The sequence below is a fragment of the Trichosurus vulpecula genome, chromosome 1 (assembly GCF_011100635.1).
Source record: "Trichosurus vulpecula isolate mTriVul1 chromosome 1, mTriVul1.pri, whole genome shotgun sequence".
Classification (NCBI taxonomy): Eukaryota; Metazoa; Chordata; class Mammalia; order Diprotodontia; family Phalangeridae; genus Trichosurus; species Trichosurus vulpecula.
The window spans coordinates 148,881,368-148,902,611 of NC_050573.1; the positions used below are offsets into that span (position 1 = coordinate 148,881,368).

The following is a 21,244-nucleotide window of genomic DNA, read 5'->3' on the forward strand; positions in this document are numbered from 1 at the left end:
GTGAAATGAAAATATGAAGAAAGAAATAGAAATATATCACAAGAGTAAACATGGTCATCGCTCTTCTCATGCCTGTAACTAAATAATGAGGGTGGGAGCAAAAAAAAAAAAATAGAGAGAAGTTGCTAGTGAGTCACTGCCAAAGAGCAATTAATCACAAATGAAGATAGTGTATCTGAGAAATCACGATGTCAGAGGATGGGGTCAATGGGATTTGATTGACAAGAACTGGCTCAACAGGCCACTTTTCAGAAAGAGCTATATTCAGGAAGCAGTTACTTTGATTTGGCCATTGGAAAACACACCCCTCCGCAAGACGAGGAAGCTAGTTCTCTGGTGGTGGTTGTTGATGATGATGATGGTGATGATGGTAATGATGATAATGATGGTGATGATATTTTGCTGCATTTTACAGTTAGAATACTTCACATGCAGTATTTCGTCCACTGCCTTGTAAGGAGGCATTTTCATAGGAAATAAAATACTTGATAAGAAAATTCAGCTCCTGTGCTTTCCAGGGTTCAGAACATATTACCTCCTAGAGGCCAGAGCCTCTGAGCATAACCTCAGTACAATTACGGTTATGGCTCTGTTTATTGGGATGGGAGGGAAGAAATGGACATTTATTTATTTATTTATTTATTTATTTATAAATGGAGATTTATTATTTAAAACAATATAAGATATTTAAAGAAGATGGTTTCTGCCTAACAGCCAAAGTTTGGTGTGGTTTCTAACATAAGCAAGAATAAGAAGGGCTTCTTCTTATGAGATAGGGGAATTACTTTCCATCCACCAGGAGAAAAAAAAAAGGTGGAGGAGAGAAGGAGATAAGAAATGACTTGATCTGCTCTGTGATCTGCTTTTTAAGAGGAGACAACACGATGGAAAGAGTACTAAATTTGGAGCCAGAGAACCTGGATTCAAATTCTGGTTCTACTATCTTTTACTTCCTGTGAAACCCTGGGCAAGTCAACTTTTCTGGGCCTCTATAGAATGAGAGGCTTGGATTAGATGATTTCTAAGGTTCTTTCCAACCCTACATACTGTACTAGAAAGAGGACTCTGGAAAGAGGCTTTCTGGAATTACTAGGTCAGCTTGGTGGTGCAATGGATAGAGTGCTGGGCCTAGAGTCAGGAGGACCTGAGTTCAAATTTGGCTTCAGATACTTACTAGCTATGTGACAAGTCAGTAAACCCTGTTTGCCTCAGCTTCCTCCTCTATAAAATGAGCTACAAAAGGAAATGGCAAACCACTTCAGTATCTCTGCAAAGAAAACACCAAATGGAGTCGTGGATAGCTGGACATGGCTGAAACAATTGAACAACTATTAAAACAACATAAATTCACTTTAGGGCAGGGTTTTTAATCTTTTGGGATTGAGACCTCTTTGGCAGTCTGGTGAAACCTATCAACCCCTTCTTGGGAAAATATTTTTAAATGTATAAAATAAAATATATAGACTCACCAAAGAAACAAATTCTTTTGAAATAAAGATGTAATTTTTCTCCCATCCAAGTTCATAGATCTATCCACACTTGGCCACACTTACATCCTGTATCGGATGTAAGAAATTGTTTAAGAAGATAAAACATGGACTTAGATTATTCAATACATACTTTTGTTATTATAGACTTCAATTGTAAAATGTCAAGCAGACGCTATATCATGAATTTGAAGACCATCTGTCAATCATTTATATTTTTTGGTTGAAATAATAAGTAGTGTTTGAAGCAAGATTTCCACAGTTCATGAAATCCCAGGATGTAGTCACAAGATGATGAAATGTTTTCACTTGAGAATAATGAAGTATTGATGTGTTAACAATGTGCTGTGGTATTAACAGCTTAGGAAGTGTGATCAGATTAGAAGAACAGTTCCCCATTGGCTGATAGAAGATGGTCACATACATAAATAACACTTAAAAGACACTATCATTTCCAAAGAGTTCTGGTAGGAGCCTGAATTCAAGGAAGACTCTAGCTCTTCTTCTGGGATCTTCTTCTAGGATATCTTCTGGGATATTCACTTCTCTCTACCCCCATTGCCAATCAGTCATGTCTAACAGAACTATATACCTAGAAGAAGACACACTCATTAATCAGTTAGAAAGTCAATTGGAGATAGTTCAAAATACAATTGATGGAGCAGAGACATACATTATATATGTAGATAAATATAAACACAGAGAGGTAGTCACTTGAGATTGGAAAGACCTTCAAGGAATATGATCCCTGGAAGCAGAGAAGAAAGCCAGCTATGGACTCGAGAGAAAGCTGGTCTTGGCCATTTGGAATTGAACTTTAGAGAGGAGTGGACCCTGGGAGCTCTGCTGAACAACCTATCAAGTAGATATCCTATGTCTAATAGAGAGCTTTACAAGGACTCAACCAGAAGAGAAAGGACATTAGGGACATGCAGTGCTGTAGCTGTGAGCTCCTTGGCCACATGTTTCCTACATATGTGCTTCACTGCCATTGTATGCTGTGCTCACTCTTCCCATTGAGGTGCATTTTGGATGGAGAATATAGCCTAGGTTTATAGGGACAATGTTTCATAGCTGCTTTTATTTCTGTGCTTAGTAAATGCCTTTACCAAGAGTTAGTTATATCAACTGCCTGATTGATAAGGAAAAGTATACCAATAGGGGCTCAGTTGCCATACTGTAATCAAAGTGGTTACCCACAAGGTTATCCATCTGAACCTGAGTTCAGTCATCTTTCTGGTGACTCCCCCTCCAAACCTCCAAGCACAGTTTGAGAGAATAGGCCAGAGAGGGTACTGCAGTAAGTTTGTTTCATTCAGCAAGTGCAATGGTGTTTAGCAGTAGTAGTAATGGGCATTGCACTTGTTAAATAAAACAAACAAAATGCATCAAGTGTTTCTGTTCCTTTATCTTCTTACTGCCATCACACCAGTTCAGGCTATGACCAGGGGACTGGAATTACTGTAACAGCCTCCTGTTTAGTGTTCTGATGTCTAGTTTCTTGCCCACTTTAATATTTAATCCATTCTACGCATTGTGGTTAGATGTTTTCTTAGAATGTTCCTTTTATCTTATCCCTCTGATGCTTAAGATCTCTTAGTAGTTCCTGATTGCCCACATCAAATGCACAACATAAGCTCATCCATAAACTCCTTAAGGGAAAGGACTATTTCACTGCTCTTTTTGTATTCAGGGGTGTGCTGGAGCCAGCTCAATCAAGCTCTTGGGAGACAATTATTAAATTTTCAGTGTGAGCATTTACACCTTAGAAAAGGATGCAACAAATCAGGTCTTGATTTATTGCTTTGTTGACAAATTTGAGCAACTCTGCCTCACCTAAATCCAATTCACACACAAGTCAGGACATCATCCATGATGCCATTAGTCCTCTTCAATTGTCTAGACTTAAGAAAGTGATAGAGAAAATGGTAATAAAGCAAATTAAATTTAAAGATGCATTGTGTGTATGTCTTTTTTTTCCTGGAAGGTCTTCGTTGAACATTTATGAGCATATCTCTGTTTGTATCCCTAGCGCCTAGCAGAGTGCCTGGTGTATAGTCAGCACTTAATAAATGCTATTGATGAACTGATAATAGCAATGTTTCCTAACCTAAGGACCACAGACAACTAGGGCTAGGGAGGGCACACACCTATTGTAAAAGATCCATAAATAGTCACAGAATCACAGATTTAGACTCATAAAGCACTTGGAGTTTATCTACTATTGTTGTTCTCAGTCTTCTGGTTGGTTTTAGTTGCTGTTCAGTCATTCAGTCATGTCCAACTTATCTTGACCCCATTTGGGAGGTTTTTTGGCAAAGATACTGCAGTAGTTTGCCATTTCCTTCTCCAGCTCATTTTACAGATGAGGAAACCGTGGTAAATAGGGTTAAGGGACTTGCCCAGGGTCACACAGCTAATAAGTATCCGAGGCCAGATTTGAACTTAGGGACATGCATCTTCCTAATTCCATGGTCCAGCTCTCTTTTCATTGCACCACCTAGCTGCCCTTTTATCTAGTACAACCTCTTTATTTTAAAGATGATGAAACTGAGACCCAGAGAAATTAAGCATCTTGTCCAAGGTCATACAAGTAAAAAGTACTGAGACTCAAACCCATGCCTCTATTCAGGTCATTACCCCCTTTCACTTTTCTACCTGTCCAAACCCCACCCACTCTTTTTGAAGCCCACCTCTTCCATGAAACCTTCTAAGACTGACAGTGACAGCAGTGAACTCTCCTCTTTATTTTCTTTGTCAATTAATTAAATACTGAAGTTTGTCAGAAATTGTTGCTGACTTCTGCTTTTTAGCACTGAAAGTCTTAGGTCTCAAATTAAATCACAAGCTGCTTGTAGCCTAGACTATATCTTATACTTTTTCCCCCACAGTACCTTGAACATAGGAGGTCTCAAGAGATATTTATGGGTTGATTACTTAAAGTATTTATGTTAATCTGCTAGGCAATATGAAGAAATCAAGAAAAATGTGAATCACAGTCATTATTCACAAAAGATTTATAATCTAGTTAGAAAGATAAGGCATTATATCCTGGAGAGAGATAGAGATAGATAGATAGATAGATAGATAGATAGATAGATAGATAGAGATAGATAGGTGGAGATAGATCAGATAGAGAAAGAGATAGATAAATAAACATAGAGGGAAGAGAGAGATGAGTAAATAGATGGATAGATGGATAAATGAATGGATAGAAAGATAGATAAATGGATGGATGGACAGATATGTAGGCAGATAGATGGGTAAATGAATAGATGGATGGATAGATATATAGACAGACAGATACATACATACACACATACATATATGAGTAAATGGATAGATAAGTAGATGGACAAATGGATGGATAGATAGATAAATCAATAGATAATCAGAACATTTATTAAATCCTTACTGTGCCAGACACTGTGCTAAGCTCTGGATGTACAAATATAAACAACGAAAAACCTCCCTGTCCCCCTAGCAGTGAGCTGTCTCAATGCATACCCAAATATATTTCTCTTTAAAAGTTAGTTTGAGGGCATGTGGGCTTGTTTTGCAGAGCTTCTCCTGGGTGTCAAGATCGCTAGTTATGGCAATGACTAAAAGGGACTTCTCAGGCTAACACCATTTTACAGATGAACAAAGTGATTTAACATTCCTCAAACAAGAGGGGAGAGGGCTTCTCACCCAAATGGAAAGACATAGGTGGCATTCCATCCTTCTAGAAATTTAACAGCCAAAGAAAAATATTTTGGATCATTGTATGGATTTTACATGTAAGTTCCTTGAGGATGCTTGTTTTGGGCTCTTGGCAGACCTTAAAAATTGAAAATGTCTAAGTAATGTTGAATAGTTATAATTGTCCTATAATAATAATAGCCAGTGTAAATTCCTTTCAGTTTTAATACTATTTTTAATATTAAACTCTTGATCTTTAACACCACTTCCCAGCCAATTTTTTAAAAATTAAATTGAATTGTAGAATTCTAGAGGCACAATGATCATTTCTCCCCCTCCAGCTGTTTATTAGTCAGTGGTTATTCGTTGTTATAGCAACTGCTTAGCTAGGTGGCCTGGTGAAATTTAATAGATCTTTGATTGCAGAGATCCAAGGTAATACTTTATCTTATGAATCTCTTCTTCATTGTTTTCAAATTTACTACTCAGCTCAGGTATTTGATTTCATTAGGTGTTGCTCAGAATACCCTCCCTTTTTTTTGCTCAGCAGACCTATCTTAACCTTGTTACATGAGCTGAACAGCCACATTATGCAAGATAAACTTAATTACAAGTAACTGTGTTTCAGAAACATTTCCTTAAAAAAAACAGTATCTCTTGTCTAGCTAGATTAAGCTTTAGTAACTTACCTCTTATTCCAAACCTTTTAAGAAAAAGTTATTATATTCTCCTAACAAAATTGTATCAGTTCCTCAGTTTATACGGCAGCTACATTGTGAAGAAAAAACTCTTAGACTTAAAAACTCTGATCAAAGCAATGATGGATCATGATTCTGGAAGACAGTAAAGAATCATACTGTTCACCTCTAACCTAGAGGTGGTATATTCAAGGCAAAGAATGAGATATATTTTCAGACACAGTCAATGTGAGAATTTGTTTTGCTTAGCTATGCATATTTGTTATAAATGTTTAGTGTTTCTTCTTTTTTCTTTCTTTTCTGTGCGTATGTGCATATGGAACTAGCAATGGGGGGTGGGGAGAGAGGGGAAACAAGAGAGTTCTTGAAGCATTTTTTAAATGCATAGATGAAATCAGAAAGAAAGACAAATGGAAATGTAGACCAGCAGTACAGCTTTGAAAGTTCCATGTTGAAATTGTTAATACTTATAAGTAAAAGCAAGCTGTCTTCAAGAAAGATTCATTATTTCATTAATATTTCTAAATTTTTTCTCTCTTCTATTTTGCATATGAAAATGTTCATAGTTCAAAATGAAAAATATAATTTTTAACAAACAAGATATTGGTTTCTTCCTCCTATCTGGAATAGCCAGTGTTGGGTGACTTTCCCTCACCTTCCCCCAGCTCATCTACTCCCTAGATCCTGCTGGGTGCTAGAAGACCCAGCAAGGGCAGGCTCTGTGGAGGAGCCCTTCCCTCCCAACCTTCCTGCCAATGACCCTTTTCCCTTTCTCCCTTCTGGCTGGATGCTGACCCTTGCTCATTCACACCTTGCTCTAACCCTCAAGCCCACTTTCCTGTTCCCAAATGTTAGTGATATGCCTTCTAACCCACTTTACCATTTTGAGGAAGACATGGCCATTCCACACCACTGCAGGAGTCACAAACTACAATCCTTTTAGTAAGATGGGAGACACCAGGCTTTGCCATCTAACCTAAGGACCATGAGTTCTTGTCATCCATCCTTGCCATCTGTCCTGGATCTATGCCCTTAGGACCACAGGGTCTTAACACCTAGCATGAAATGTTACCCTCAAGACCCCTGGGCATTTCCATCTGCCTTGTTGCTATATCCTATAAAGTTCACAAGGATTTTCCATTTGCCTTGTTCCTAAACCCCATCAGGCAACTTGATCTTCCTAGGTATTTTATATGTCATCCCCTTGAGGGCAAGGACTGTATTCCTAGCACTTAGAACAGGATTTTTTACATTGCTAGAGTCTTTTTAAAGAATGCTTTTTAAAAACTTCAGTTATATATTCTATATATTCCTTTTCACAGGCTAGCCCTAATGCCTGAAGAATACTTTCTCCTCATCTCTGCCTCTTAGAATTCCTATTTTCCATGAAGGCTTAGCTCAAAACCATGTCTAACAGAAAGCTTTTCCTGATCTCCCAGTTATTAGTGCATTTTCTATGCCAATTACCTTGTATTTACTTTGTAAATATGCACATCATATATATACACACATACATATATATATTTGTACACACACACACATATGTATGTATGTATATATACTGTCTCCCCCATAAAATATAAACTTCTTGAGGGGAGGGATTGTTTCATTTTGTTTTTATATCCCCAACACTTTGCATAGAGCCTGATTTGTAGTGCATGCTTAATAAATGCTAGTTGGTTGATTAATTGATTAATTCAATCAGTAGAAACTTTAGATGGGATGCTAATTTTTTCCCCAAAGCTCTAATAGTTTGTATCTTAGTCAGTAATGTGTTGGTAAATATTTAACAACTGGCTTTCGGGGGGGGGGGGGAAGTACAGCAAGATGACATACTTTTTAATTTAATCTGCATTATTAACATTTTCTTCATCACTTTCTTACTTCTAGATCATCAAACAATAATAAATCAATCCCTGATTTGTAGCATTTGCCAATTTCTGAGGTATAAATGCTCATACTGAAATTTTATTTTATTTTTTCTTTATTTCAATATTTTTATTTTTAAATAACATTTTATTTTTCCCAATTGCATGTAAAAACAATTTTTAACATTTGTTTTAAATTTGTTAAGTTCCAGATTCTCTTCTCCCCTGCCCCCTTCCTTAAGTAAGTAAACAATTTGATATAGGTTATACTTCACACTGAAAATTTAACGATCAATTCTCCCCTGGGTCCCACGTACCCCGCAATCCTTAATAAATGTTAGTTGATATTAAACTGTCATATTTTATGCTTGTGACACTATTTGGTTATATCCTTTTTACTTTGTCTCCACTTTTAAAACATTCTTCTTTCTACAATTAAATTTTTATTTCTTCTACTCAAAAGAGCACTGGAGTAGGAAACCTAGAACCTGGATCCTAGTCCTGGCTCTGCTGCTAATCAGCTACGTGACCTTGAGGAAATCACTTAACATCTCTGAGACTCACTTTCCTTATATGTAAAATGAAAGGAACAAATGTGATAATTTCCAATGTCCCTTCTGATTCTAAAAATATGTGAAAGCAATGTCTTCCTTCTTGTTAGGATTTGTTATTTCGTGCATGTTAACAGAAGGGAGGGAGCTACTGGGACCTCTAAGTTCCCTCTAAATCTATGACTCTGATGCTATTGTTTCTTTCAAATTGGGGAGTATATTGTAAACTAAAGTTCATGAGCATCTTGTCATCTTGTCCATGAATGAGAAGACTCTGTGTCCTCCATCCTCCAGGGATAGGCACAGAAGAGGAGTGAGGCTTGTCCTTCCTGGACCCAGAGGTTTCTAGATATTGTAAAGTGGCAAATTCAGACTCAATCCTGGACAACAGATGATGGAACCTTAACTTTAGAGCCACAAGAGACCTCAGAATTGGTCTTCATTTTACCAATGAAGAGACTGAAAAACTTGCTAACAATGAACACTACCCAGAAGCGAAATGGGCTGCCTTTAGAAAAGAGGGCCAACTCCTTCACCATTTGTTGATTGTGTTGTAGGGTATCACTTGAACAGGATGGCCATTTATGCTTCTGAAAGTCTGTCATTCTGGATAAAGATCTTTACTAGAGGTTTTTACTTCTAACCATTGGGAATAGTAGCATTAAATGAGATCTTAAGTTCTGATGGAGCATATTGGGAAGGGGGCAGAGAGAAGGGAGGGGGAGGAGAAATAGGTGGAGATACAGAGAAGAAAGAGATACAAAAAAAGAGAGAAGGGAGAGACAGTGGGGGGGAGAGACAGAGAAGGAAGAGAGAGACAGAAGGAAGAGAGTCAGAGGAGGAAGAAAGAGACAGAGGAGGAAGAGAGAAGCAGAAAAGGGAAAGAGACAGGGAGAGACAGAGAAGGGTGTCAAATGAGGGAAAGAGACAGAGGAAGGAGAGAGAGACAGAGAAGGGGGGAGAGAGAGAGAAGTTAGAGAGGCAGAGGAAGAAGAGAGAGGCAGAGAAGGAAGAGAGAGAGAGATGGAGGGGAAACAGAAAAAGAAGAGAGAAACAGAAGGAAGAGAGACAGAAAGAAGAGAGGATACAGAGGAGGAAGAGAGAAACAGAGAGGGGGCAAAGGAAGAGAGAAACAGAAGGAAGAGACAGACAGAGAAAGGGAAGTGAGACAGAGAAGGGAAGAGAGACAGAGAAAGGGGAGAAAGAAGAGAGAAAGTGAAGGGAAAGGCAGAGGAAGAAGAGGAAACAGAAGGAAGAGAGAGCCAGAGAAGCAAGAAAGAACCTTAGTGTTTTAACTTATACCTGATCCAAGCTGGCTGAGATGATTTCTAAATTCCCTTCCATCTCTAACAATGAATGAAGTATGAGGTTCTTAATTTACCAAGAAAGTTCTCCACGTGGCAGTTTATCCATAGCAAATCTCATTTTCAAGTTTGACAGTTAACACCTTCTCCAATTAAATCCTGCCTTTGTTGACATCTCTCACTCCCCTTGTTTATTTTACTTTGTTAGAGACCTATTCCTAAGGGAGCCTGTTGTAGGGGAGGTTTATAAGAGGACAGCTCTGCTTATCTTAATGCTTAAAACGGAGTTGAAACGTGGGCAAAATAAAAGAAAACTGGACAGGTTCCCAGCTTATTTTGAATCAGAGCTTTGCAAAGTTCACTATTCTGCTCAAATGGAATTCCCAGCACACCTGATATATCCATATTCAAATGGAATGTTCAGATCAATGTCCAATCAAATGTTCAGTCATTTTCAGTCCTGTCTGACTCTTTGTGACCCCATTTGTGGTTTTCTTGGAAAAGGTACTGTAGTATTTTGCCATTGCTTTCTCCAGCCTATTTTACAAATGAGGAACTGAGGTAAACAGGGTAAAATGACTTGCCCAGGGACACACAGTAAGAGTAGGAGACCAGATTTGAACTCAGGAAGATGAGTCTTTCCAACTCCAAACTTGGCACTCTTATCCATTGTACCACCATTAGCTGTCCATTCAAATGGAAACAAAACAAATGACAACATTAATTACAATTTTTTAAAATTATGTACTATTTTAGGATGTCCTTATATTTGTTTCCCTCTCATAGGCCAAATAACTGGATTTGTTGGGCATGTATTAGTAAATGTAGTATCCAATTAATAACAAAAGTTATAGTAACTTGTAATTCAGTAATTAGGAATCTGGAGCACATCTTCCTATAAAAAATAGTATTATGGATGGTATTTGAATCCCTGACCAATCTACAAAGCCCCACTTAACCCACAATGTAGCCAAAATGCAGTACCTATGGTACTATGGAACATAACCCCATTTGGAATACTGGTTTTATGGGAAAATTCATCCCAAGTTTTAGCTTGGGACACCAGGAACATGACTCCCTATACTCTTTTTTTTTTAATAATCAGTGCTATTATCAGAAATGAGATGTCCAAGTGTGGCATGAAACTAGGAAAATAAAAGAGATTCTGTGCATCACTAACATCAGCAGGATAGGCATAGTTAGGAATCTTAGGCTTCCCAAGCATCATAAGGGAAAGAATGGCATTCCAGGGTGTTCCCAATAAGAGCAAGAAGAGAAGGAAAGTTCTGGAAGCCTCAAAGGTGAGTCCCTAGCTAAACATGGCAGAGTCATAACTGGGAATTTTTGCACTTGGGCAAAGAGAAGAAGGAGAAGGGAGTAGGGGGAAGCAACAGGGGAACTTGCAGCCGTTTAGGGTGAAAGGAAGTATGCCCTACACCCAAAGTTTCTACACTGCTAAACGATTGTGTCTTTTGGAAGTAGGAAGGTAGGGGTCCCAGGTGGAAGGGGTGGCCACCAGAAATAGGAGAATTGTCCCAGGATGGTGCTGTTGCAACCTCTAAATCTAAGCAACCTAGGGAAAGTTCAGATCACCCTACCCTAGTTACAGCTAATTTTATTTATAAGGAAATTTCATAAATTGGGCCTTTCTAAATTGGAAACTTCCTGTATTTCTTTTGGCAAATGACTGTTGGTAAAGTAAAGGTCATAAGGCTTGCCATTAATGATAATTTTCTTTTTCAGGTAGTGCTGTTATGTCTGTTACATTTCTGAAAGAAAATTTGAGATCCTCAGACTTACTTGGTGAGTATTTATTTAGCACCCATAGTATGCATACCACTTAACCCAGGGTTACTGAGACTCTGAAATAAAAAGAAAATGTGTAAGGAAGCAGCTTAAGAAATTGAGAACAAATGACAAAAATTGGCGTTATCTCATTTAGGGATGAAAAACGAGTAGTGGTGTGAAGTTATTTAATCTTGGAGCTGTCAAGGGGCATTTCACATTTAATGGTGAATCTGTCACTTTTGACCACTGCCCGTGCTTCTGGCTGTGGAAAAATACTCTTTTACAATATTACTTTTATGAATGTTATGAAAGTTTTATGAGCATAATAAAATTCAACGAAAACAGCTGTGTAACCTAATAGACCACTCCACATAAAAGCGTGTATTTGTGTTAGATTGCCACACAAAAATGAGAACCACAAAGCAATTAGACACACCAACTAACTACCTAATTTGTAATACTTTAGGCCTTTCAAAAGAGTAACGGAGAGAGTCCATCTTCAAGGTTTTATTTGGAAAGATGGCAGCTAGTGGAACATTTAGCAGTAGCTTTTCTGGCTTCTTGAGGGATCTCTGCTGTGCATCAAAGCCATCTTTCTCCCAGTGGATTGTTTATGCTCTTAATACAAGGGTCTTTGCCCTTGTTAGAGGCAAGGCAGGGCAGGAGGGCAGATTTTCTTCCTTTTGAGAATTATCTCTGATTCTTTTCTGAAGCAGGAGAACAAAATGTGATTGTTCAGTTTAAATAAAGCAGTGCTTCTAAGAAGGACTATGTGATCCAGGGGACAGAGCACTTCTGGAGTCAGAGAACCTGCTGGTCCACATCTCACCTCTGATTCTCAATCCCTCTGGGTCACTGAGTCACTTCATCCCCCTGGGCCTCAGTTTCTGTAAAATCTGTAAAATGAGAGGGTTGTATCAGGTGGCCTTTGAGCAGTTCTAGGTCTGCTGTCTATTCTCTAGAAAGAACCCAATTTTTTGAAAATTGAATTTTACAGTCAATAGGCTCCAGAGTTAAGTTTTGTTCAGTCATTTTTCAGTTATGTCTGACTCTTTGTGACCTCATTTGGGGTTTTCTTGGCAGAGATACTGAAGTGGTTTTCCATTTCCTTCTCCAGCTCATTTTGCAGATGAGGAAACTGAGGTAAACAGGCTTAAGTGACTTGCTCAGGGTCACACAGCTAAGTAAATATCTGAGACCAGATTTGAACTCAGGAAAATGAATCTTTTTAATTCCAGGCCTAGTGCTCTATCTTCTGTACCACCTAGCTGCCCAGAAGTTAATTTACTGTCCTTGATAATTGTTTTCTTAAGCATGGTATTTCCCCCTTTTCCCCAAATTATCTTTTATTTATATATATTTATATATGTACACGTCTCCCCGGTAGAATATAATCCACTTGAGGTTACAAATGTTGGAAATTTTTTTTGTCTTTTGTATTCAAAGTGCTGAGCACAGTACCTGGGATATAGTAGATATGTAATAAACACCTGTTGACTTAAGTATATGATTGAGTCCCCCTTAGTTTGATTCTGCTCATAAGGCTGTTTTAAAAAATAGTCTGGCTAAATTCTAAATGAGTATATGTGGTATTTTTCTAAATACGTAGGATCATAGAATTTATAGATTAAATGGACCCTAGAGTTCATCTAGTCTGAGTCCCTCATTTTACCAATGAAGCAACTGAGGCCTTTGGGAAAAGTGATTTGTCCAAGGTCACAATATAGTAAATAAGTAGATGGACAAGGGTCTTAACCTCGATACTCTTACTCCAAGTCCTGCTTACATTCCACCATGTCATTTCTGCCTCATAAATGTGTGGACTCTTTTTTTCTGTATAAGCCCAATTTTTCTGTATCCTTTTATGTATTATAGTCCATAGACCCTGGTGATACAACTGTGTTGTGCTATAGCAGCATTGGGAATGGCCTCTGCATGCAATTGTTTTCTATATTTAAAGTTCAAGTCTTCCATTGGGTTTTTCCAATTTGGCAGATGTTACCAAGGCAACTCAAAAATGGATTGATTGATGAATAGGTTTTCCCCAGTATCCTTCTCTTTATGAAATTAACAGCTGGTTCCTATTAAATCTAAGTAAATTTACGATACAAACAAATAGAGGGAGGAGGGTGTAGTAAGTTAGTAAAGGATGAAAGAGACAGAGAGAGAGAGAGAGAGATAATGAACTGGTTAGATAGATGGAGAGAGATGGATATAAATGGACAGATAGAAAGATAGAAATAAATAAAGAGATAGATGAATGGACAGACATGACAGGTAGATAAATAGAGACATAGATAGATAGATAGATGGATAGATAGATAGATAGATAGATAGATAGATAGATAATACTATACTCCAGTAGTGGTAGCTAATAAAACTAGGATATTATATATATCATGTTCTATCCTTGTTCTGGGGAAATTGCAGTGACCAGGAAACTGAACTCTTATCTTCCACAAATTACCAACTTTAGTTACTAAAATTGGAAAACACTAGATTTACAGGTACTAGCTGTAGCTGCAGAAATAAAGCCTTCAACAAAGGTTAGAATGACACTTAAGTAATATAAAATGCTTGCCTAGATCATGTATTTTTTAGTAGAAAGAAATAAGCTTGGGCTAAATTTGCCATTAGCAAGGACTTAGGAAAGGATGACCAGAGCTCATGTCAAAATAACTTTACAGAATCCATCAGAAGTCACAAAATAAAAACGAGAACTGACATTCATCCAGTTTGTGAGTATTTTTCCTTACATTATTTCACTGCATGCTCACAATGCCCCTGAAAGATGAGCACTGTAGGTATGATTATCCCCATTTTACAGATCAGGAAACCAAAGATCCAAGAGGCTCAAAGTGACTGGCCAGTTCATGGTCCCCATGCTAGTGTATTGAGCTTCCTTGGCAATATCTGCTAACTGGGGGAAAAAATCAGCCAATCAATAAGTGTTTATTCAGGGTCTACCATATGTCAGGCAAAAGAGCCTGTCTGCCAGAGCTGGCCTCAGAGCCAGCAAGAACTGGGTTCAAGTTCTACCTTTGACTCATATTGGCTATGTGACCCTGGACAAGTCTTTAATCTCTCCATGGATAAGGCAACTCTTTTAAGTCTATAAGTTGCAGTTGGCCTGTGTTGGCAGAAGGTATCAGCTCATCTGGTCATTCCTTTCACCAGTGAGATGACAGTTTGCTATACCTGTCCTCTGATGTATCATGTCTCTGGAGGTTGCCTTCAAGTCCTATTTGGGCCACTACTGGAGATTTCAGGACTTTTTCTTTTCCCTAATAACACCAAATGGGATTAGACAGTAACTTTCAGAGACAGGATACTTTCTGGAGTGACAGAGGGTAGGAATTGCAGGTCTGTCCCATCTACCAGGCACTGTGCTAGGTGAAGAAATAATCCCTGCTTACAAGAAGCTTACATTCTAATGGAGGGATAAGTCTATATAAATATATACAGAATAAATCTAAAGAGAGTACTGAGTAGTTAAATACAAAACAGTTCAGGAGGGAGAATACTACCCATTGGCCATAGGGGCAAGATTAGAAAAGGCTCACTTACTAGATGTGTGACCTTGGGCAAGTCATTTAACCCCAATTGCCTGGCCTTACCCCCTCCAAAAAAAGATTAGGAAAGTCTTCATATAGAAGGTGGTGTTTAGGCTGCTTCTTGAAGGAAAAGAGGGATTTTTCTGAGGCCAAGGTGAGAAAGGAGTACATTTCAGGCATGAGAGTCAGGGCAAATGCATGAAGATGGGGTATCTTCTGTGAGTAATGAGAGAAGGCCAGTCTGTCTGGGTCACTTCATATGAGAAGAGGACTAATATATGATGAGGCTGGAAAGATAGACTGGGGACAGGTTCTGAAGGGCTTTAAAGACTTAACAGGAGATTTCATGTTTGATTTTAAATGGAATAGGGGGCCAGTGGAAGTTATTGTGTAGAGTGGCATGATTAGATCTGTGCTTAAGGTAAATCATCTGGGCCACACTGTATAGGATTGATTAGAGTAGGGAAAGACTAAGTGAAGGGAAATTTGGACTTTAATCAAATAAAACAATGGAATGTAGAGGCCAGTTCTCATGGTGCTGTACCACAGCATAATCAGAAGAAGGATTTGAACCCAGATCTTTCTAATTCCAGGTCTGGCACTCAAACCCCTACACCTCCCTACCTCAGGCGCTGTGACAGTTGCGTATCTATTCCATGTTAACTAGGAAATTAAGGGCATGATCTGTTACTATAGTACTAGGTCGGACTGATAGAGAAGAGGAACAGGTCACAGTGTATCTTCCCTAACAAAACTTTGAGACAGTAAATATGGTGTACAGAATATAACTTCTATAAGGGCGTGGAGGTCAGCATCAATCAACAAACATTTATTAAGAACCTCCTATGTGCCAGGCACTGTGCTGAGTGCTAGCGACACAAAAGAGGCCCAAGGGTAGCCCAAGAATCCCAGGAGCCTTCAGAGATGGCTGCCATGGGTCTTCCCAAAGGATGGCCCCATAGTACAAAAGTCAGGGTAGGAATGAGGAAGTGTTATAATCTTCCCCTTTGCAAATCAGGGAACCCCATCATACACAAGGAGAACAAGAAAAAAAGATGGTTTGTTGGGGGGGGGCGGAATAAACATCTAGATAGCACCTACTACCTCATTTGATCCTCATAGCAACCCTGTTAGGTAAATGGTGTTATCTCCATTTTACAGTAGAGGAAACTGAGGCAGACAGCAATGAAGTGACTTATCCAGGGCCACACAGTTAGTAACTGATGCAGTATTTGAATTAAACTCTTTCTGACTCCAGGTCTGGTACTTTAACCACTGCACCACATAGCTGCCCCAGTCTGTTCTTGGAGATTTCACAAGAAGAGATTTGCACAGCCTTTTCTTTTCCCTCATAAAACCAAATAGAACTAGAAGGTAACTTTCAGAGACCCAATATTCCAACCTCCAGAGTGATCACTATGGCTATAAATTAATTTTTATTAATAACTGTTTTTTCTGGATCAATGTGGGGAACTGCTATTGAGAGTCTTCCTTTGCCAATGTTTATTGGAACCCCCTGTGCAACTTACAATCTTAGGACACTGAGAGGTTAAGGAATTTATCTAAGGTCCTACATCCAAGAGGTTTGAGAAAGGATCTGAACCTCAATTTCTCTGATGGATCCAGATCTTTCTGACTTTGAGGCTAGCTCCCTATCATCATACTATCTCCTCACTAACATTTATGTTCCACTTTAAAATTTGTAAAATACTTTACATACATTTGAGCTTCATCTCAACCTGTAAGGTAGGTACTGCAGATATTAACATACCCATTTTACATATGAGGAAACTGAGTCTCAAATAGTTTACATTGCTCACCCATAGCTAGGCAAGATTTGAACCTAGGTCTTCCTGATTATGTGGGGCAGATAGGTGGTGCAGTGGATAGAGCACTGGATCTGGAGTCAAGAAAACACATCTTCCTGAGTTCAAATCTGGTCTTAGATACTTACTACCTGTATGACCCTGGGCAAGTCATTTAACCCTATTTGCTTCAGTTTCCTCATCTCTAAAAAGAGCTAGAGAAGGAAATGGCAAACCACTCCAGTATCTCTGCCAAGAAATCCCGAAAGGGGTCACAAAGAGTCTGAAATGACTGAACAACAACTACATTCTAATTATAATTCCACCACTCTTTATACTCTATACCATACTGCATCCCTTAGTGATTTGTTGGGCTATTTTCTCCCCATCTATTTTCCTATAGACCAAAGGAAAATTTTTCTTAGTTTTTTTTTTAACTTTATCAACCAATGTTCTGTCCTATGCAGAACTCATTCCCATTAACGTCTGATTTCTCCTAGTGTCGGTGACTATGGGAGGCAGTATTGTATAGTCTGGTGACTATGGGAGGCATAGCACAATAATCAGTTGCTCAAGCAACCAGCCAGGCGCTGACCAAGGTGCTGAGGATACAAAAACAAAAGTGACACAGTCTCTGCGCTCAAGGAGATTGTATTCTATCAGAGGAGACAAGATGAACATACAGAAGTAGATGTGAAATACACATATCAAATGAAAGCAAGGCAATGGGGGAAGTGGGTACTAAAGGCTGGGAGATCCAGAAGGGCTTCATGCAGAAGGTGCTGTAGTGGAAAAAGGACTGTGAGATGGGTGCTACTATCATTCTCATTTTACATTTAAGGAAACTGAGGCAGAAAGAGGTTATTGAACTTGCCCAGGTTCACATAGCTAGTAAGTGTCTGAGGCCATATTCAAACTCAGATCTTCATGATTCCAGGCCCATTCTGGGTCTGGAGAGAGTCAGAGGACCTGAATTCAAATCCTACCACTGATACTCATTTGCATGTATGACCTTGGGCAAGACTCTTAACTTGTCCATCTGTGAAAGTGTTAGAGTTGAGAGGCCTAGATTCAGATCCTGGCTTAGACATTAACTAGCTCTGTGACCCTGGGCAAGTCACTTCATGGCTTAGAGTCTCAGCTTTCTCATTTGTAAAATGGAAATAATAAAACTTGTTTGACCTGCCTGCCTCACCTGGTTGTTATGTGAAAAGAACTTTATAAACCTTGAAGTGCTAAGTGAATGTGAAATTATATTAAATAATGATGATTTTTTTTGTACTTTAAGTTACAGGTCTTTGTAAAAGTTGTTCTTCCTTCCCCCTTAGCTGCCCCACCCCCTTAGGAATCAACAGCAGATGAATCATATTTATATATAAATTTATATATAAAGCCACATATCTGGCTTTATTCATAGGATCATACATCTAGGATTGGAAGGGACCTCAGAGGTCATTTAGTCCAGTGCCTTCCTTTTTTTCATAGGCCAGGTAAGTGTCTTGCCCAAGGTCATACCGTGGTAGGATTTGAACTCTGATCCTGGGCCTCTGTCGAGACCCAGTGCCCACTCCACTATATCATGCTGCCTCTAGAGTTGTAAGAATAGACTTTATCAGGTATTCCATTTAGATGGCACAGCGAATGCGCCTCGGGTCAGGAAGATTTGAGTTCAAATTTGGACTCTGGTACTTCCTAGCTGTGTGATCCCGGCAATCATTTGACCTCTGTTTACCTCACCGTCCTCAAGGGAGAGTGTAATGTTAATGGGCTATGAAGATCTTCCCTGCCCATTAGGAGTCCATTAAGGGAAGCTTGCTTAGGGGAGGCTTACTTGTAGGAAGGCTTTCACACATTTTGGTACTAGGTTGATTAGGCCCTGAGTCACCAGGGTTGTGATGCCCTCTGGCTTTGAGAAGTGTATATACACTCTGAGTTGGTATTTTGCTTTGGAGGTTCACTTATGAGAAGAACTTTATGATTCCCTGGTCAAGACTCCCAGTAGCCGCATGTTCAGACCCTCCCCCCACCCCCAACTGCTCAGATGTAAGGGCTCTCTGGATCCAGTCATGTGTGTAAAATATATAGCAATATTGCTTTTTTCAGGCAGTTAAGAGCCCTGTCTGTTGGTCTTTTTGTTTATTTCTCTGCTTGTATTTTCTCTGACATTCAGGGTGCTGACCCTTCCCCTGAACTAATGAATGTAATTAAAAATAGGATTGTTAACCCCTTTTTGAGAAGTCTTTCCTAGAAAAGCAGATCTAGGGACTGGTAAGTGGTGCAGTGAGTAGAGCACCAGCCCTGGAGTCAGGAAGACCTGAGTTCAAATCTGGCCTCAGACACTTGACACACTTACTAGCTGTGTGACCTTGGGCACGTCACTTAACTCCAATTGCCCTGCCTTCCTCCCTCCAGAAAAAAAGAAAGAGAACAGCAGATTTAAGAAACTGTGCTAGCAGGCCATCCTAGGTATGCTAGGGTGCTTGCTATTACAGAGGGAGAGAAAAAAGAAAGTATTGAATGAGGTAGGAAAGAAAGTAAAGGAAGGAGGGAAAGGAGGAGGGAAGGAAGGAAGGAAGGCAGGGAGAAAAAGAAAGGAGATAATAATGGCACCTATCTTTCACAGTTGTTGTAAAGATCAAAGGAGATATTTGTAAAGTTCTTACCACAGTGCTCAGCACATAGTAGGCACTTAAGTGATTGTTTTCTTCCTTCTTACTTCTAACCAGCAGTATTTTACGTCAACTAAATTCAACAAATGTTTGCTAAACCCCTTCTATGTGAGACCTTCCTCTCCACCCTCAGCCCTATTTCCTTGAGGAAATGTAGTTCTATCTTCCTTGAAGCACCTCTTTTTCCCAGAAGCTGAAATGAAAAAATAGTTCATCATAAAAAATATATTCATTCATGTGGGTACAGGCACAATTAAACTGGCAAAATGTCCAAGGGAATAGTATGCTTTTTCCTTCCTCATGCAAGCAGAGAGGTTTCTTTTCTTTTTCACAGTGAAGAAATGAAAGTTTCTCTACCTCGTCGAAGCAAGCTGGATTCACTTAATAGACCCAGTGTTGCTTTGTGGCTATTGAGCTTTTTCTTGCAGATCTCAAAAATGACCCCACAGAAGTTGACTAAAAAATATATCCAGCTGTTATTAGCTCAGTGGCAGTTTGGAGGCCTTACTTTGATTTTCAATGAATTGATGGTTAAAATGATTTCTTTTTCTTTAAAAACAATTCCTAAAATATCAGAGCTCCCCACCCCCTTCTCTCATGTCAGCCACCAGCACATCATTTTTTCTCCCTTCTCCCCATTTCACCAAAAGTACTAGTTGTGAGATCCTCAGAGATCTTATTTGATTTAAGCCCACATGTTTCCATCAGGGGAATCACAATTACTGTCAGTTCGTTGACACTTTCCAGGGGCTGGTAACATAATTATACTGAGGTCTTGATAAATAATTGGCTAGATGAGAACCATGAGCTAACTTTGGCTTGAAGGCCAAGAGGAAAATGGGGAGGTGAAGAACATCTTCTGCCTTTGTGGCTGTGCCCAGGGGCCATTTTGGTTTGGGGCCAAATGTCAGCGATGCAAATCGAGACCAGCTGCAAATGATTCCTGGTTGAGAGAATTGATGGGACAGTTTGAGTCCGGAGCTGCCCAGAGAATATGAGACCTTTCTAAGGCTCTGACTCATTTCACTCCTGAAACTGTCCAACCTAGGCCTCCCTCAAGGGCTTGGATTGTCATCAGTGACCTGAAAGCATCCATACTCTTAAGGATCCTAGGGAAATTCAGCTGATTCTAGAGCTCCTCCAAGAGTTCGAATTAGAAGACTGAGTTCATTTCAGAGCTCCCTATATCATACCAGAGCCTGAGCATCAGGCAGGCAGGAATGAGCAAGAGCATGGATTTATAAACTAGAAGGTCGTCCAGTCCGGTCTTCACTTTTTGAAAAGGTGGAAACCAGTCCAGAAAGCCCAAGGATATTCACTCAATCAAACAATCAACAAACATTTACTAAGTATATACTATGTGACAGGCAATTGGACGCTGTACTGGGTGCTGCACCCTGTGCTAAGGGCTAGGGGAATACAAAGACAAAGGCAGTCCTTCCTCTCAAGGAACTCAAAGTCTAATGGGCATGGGGTGGGGGGAGTCATCAGGCACAAAACTATGTATAAACTTGTATGTGTGTATATATATATATGTGTGTGTGCGTGTGTGTGTGTGTAAAACAAATACACACACACATATATACACTTATAGAGAGTGAGAGAGAGATGGAGTGAGAGAGAGAGAGAGAGAGAGAGATGGAGAAATGGAGAGAAAGAGAGACACAGAGAAAGACAGAGGGAGAGACAGAGAGCAGTTCATCTGGAATAATGAAGGAAAACCAATTCTGCCCCCTTTAAAGGCAGATCAAAGGGTGCTAGGCCAGTGTGGGAGGGGTAGTTTGGGGAAACCTACACAGCTGCTATTCATACACTTTACATTTCACCACTTAAAGGATC

The 21,244-nt window shown here is 39.3% G+C and overlaps 1 protein-coding gene across 1 annotated transcript in view; it reads left to right on the plus strand.

Moving 5' to 3' along the window:
- The window catches only part of NIPAL2 (NIPA like domain containing 2), a 142,191-nt gene that overhangs the window by 79,619 nt on the left and 41,328 nt on the right, over window positions 1–21,244 (plus strand). Inside the window, exon 4 of the mRNA XM_036735605.1 lies at window positions 11,333–11,392. Within this exon, the coding sequence (XP_036591500.1) occupies window positions 11,333–11,392 (60 nt within the window). The remainder of the gene's footprint in view (window positions 1–11,332; window positions 11,393–21,244) is intronic.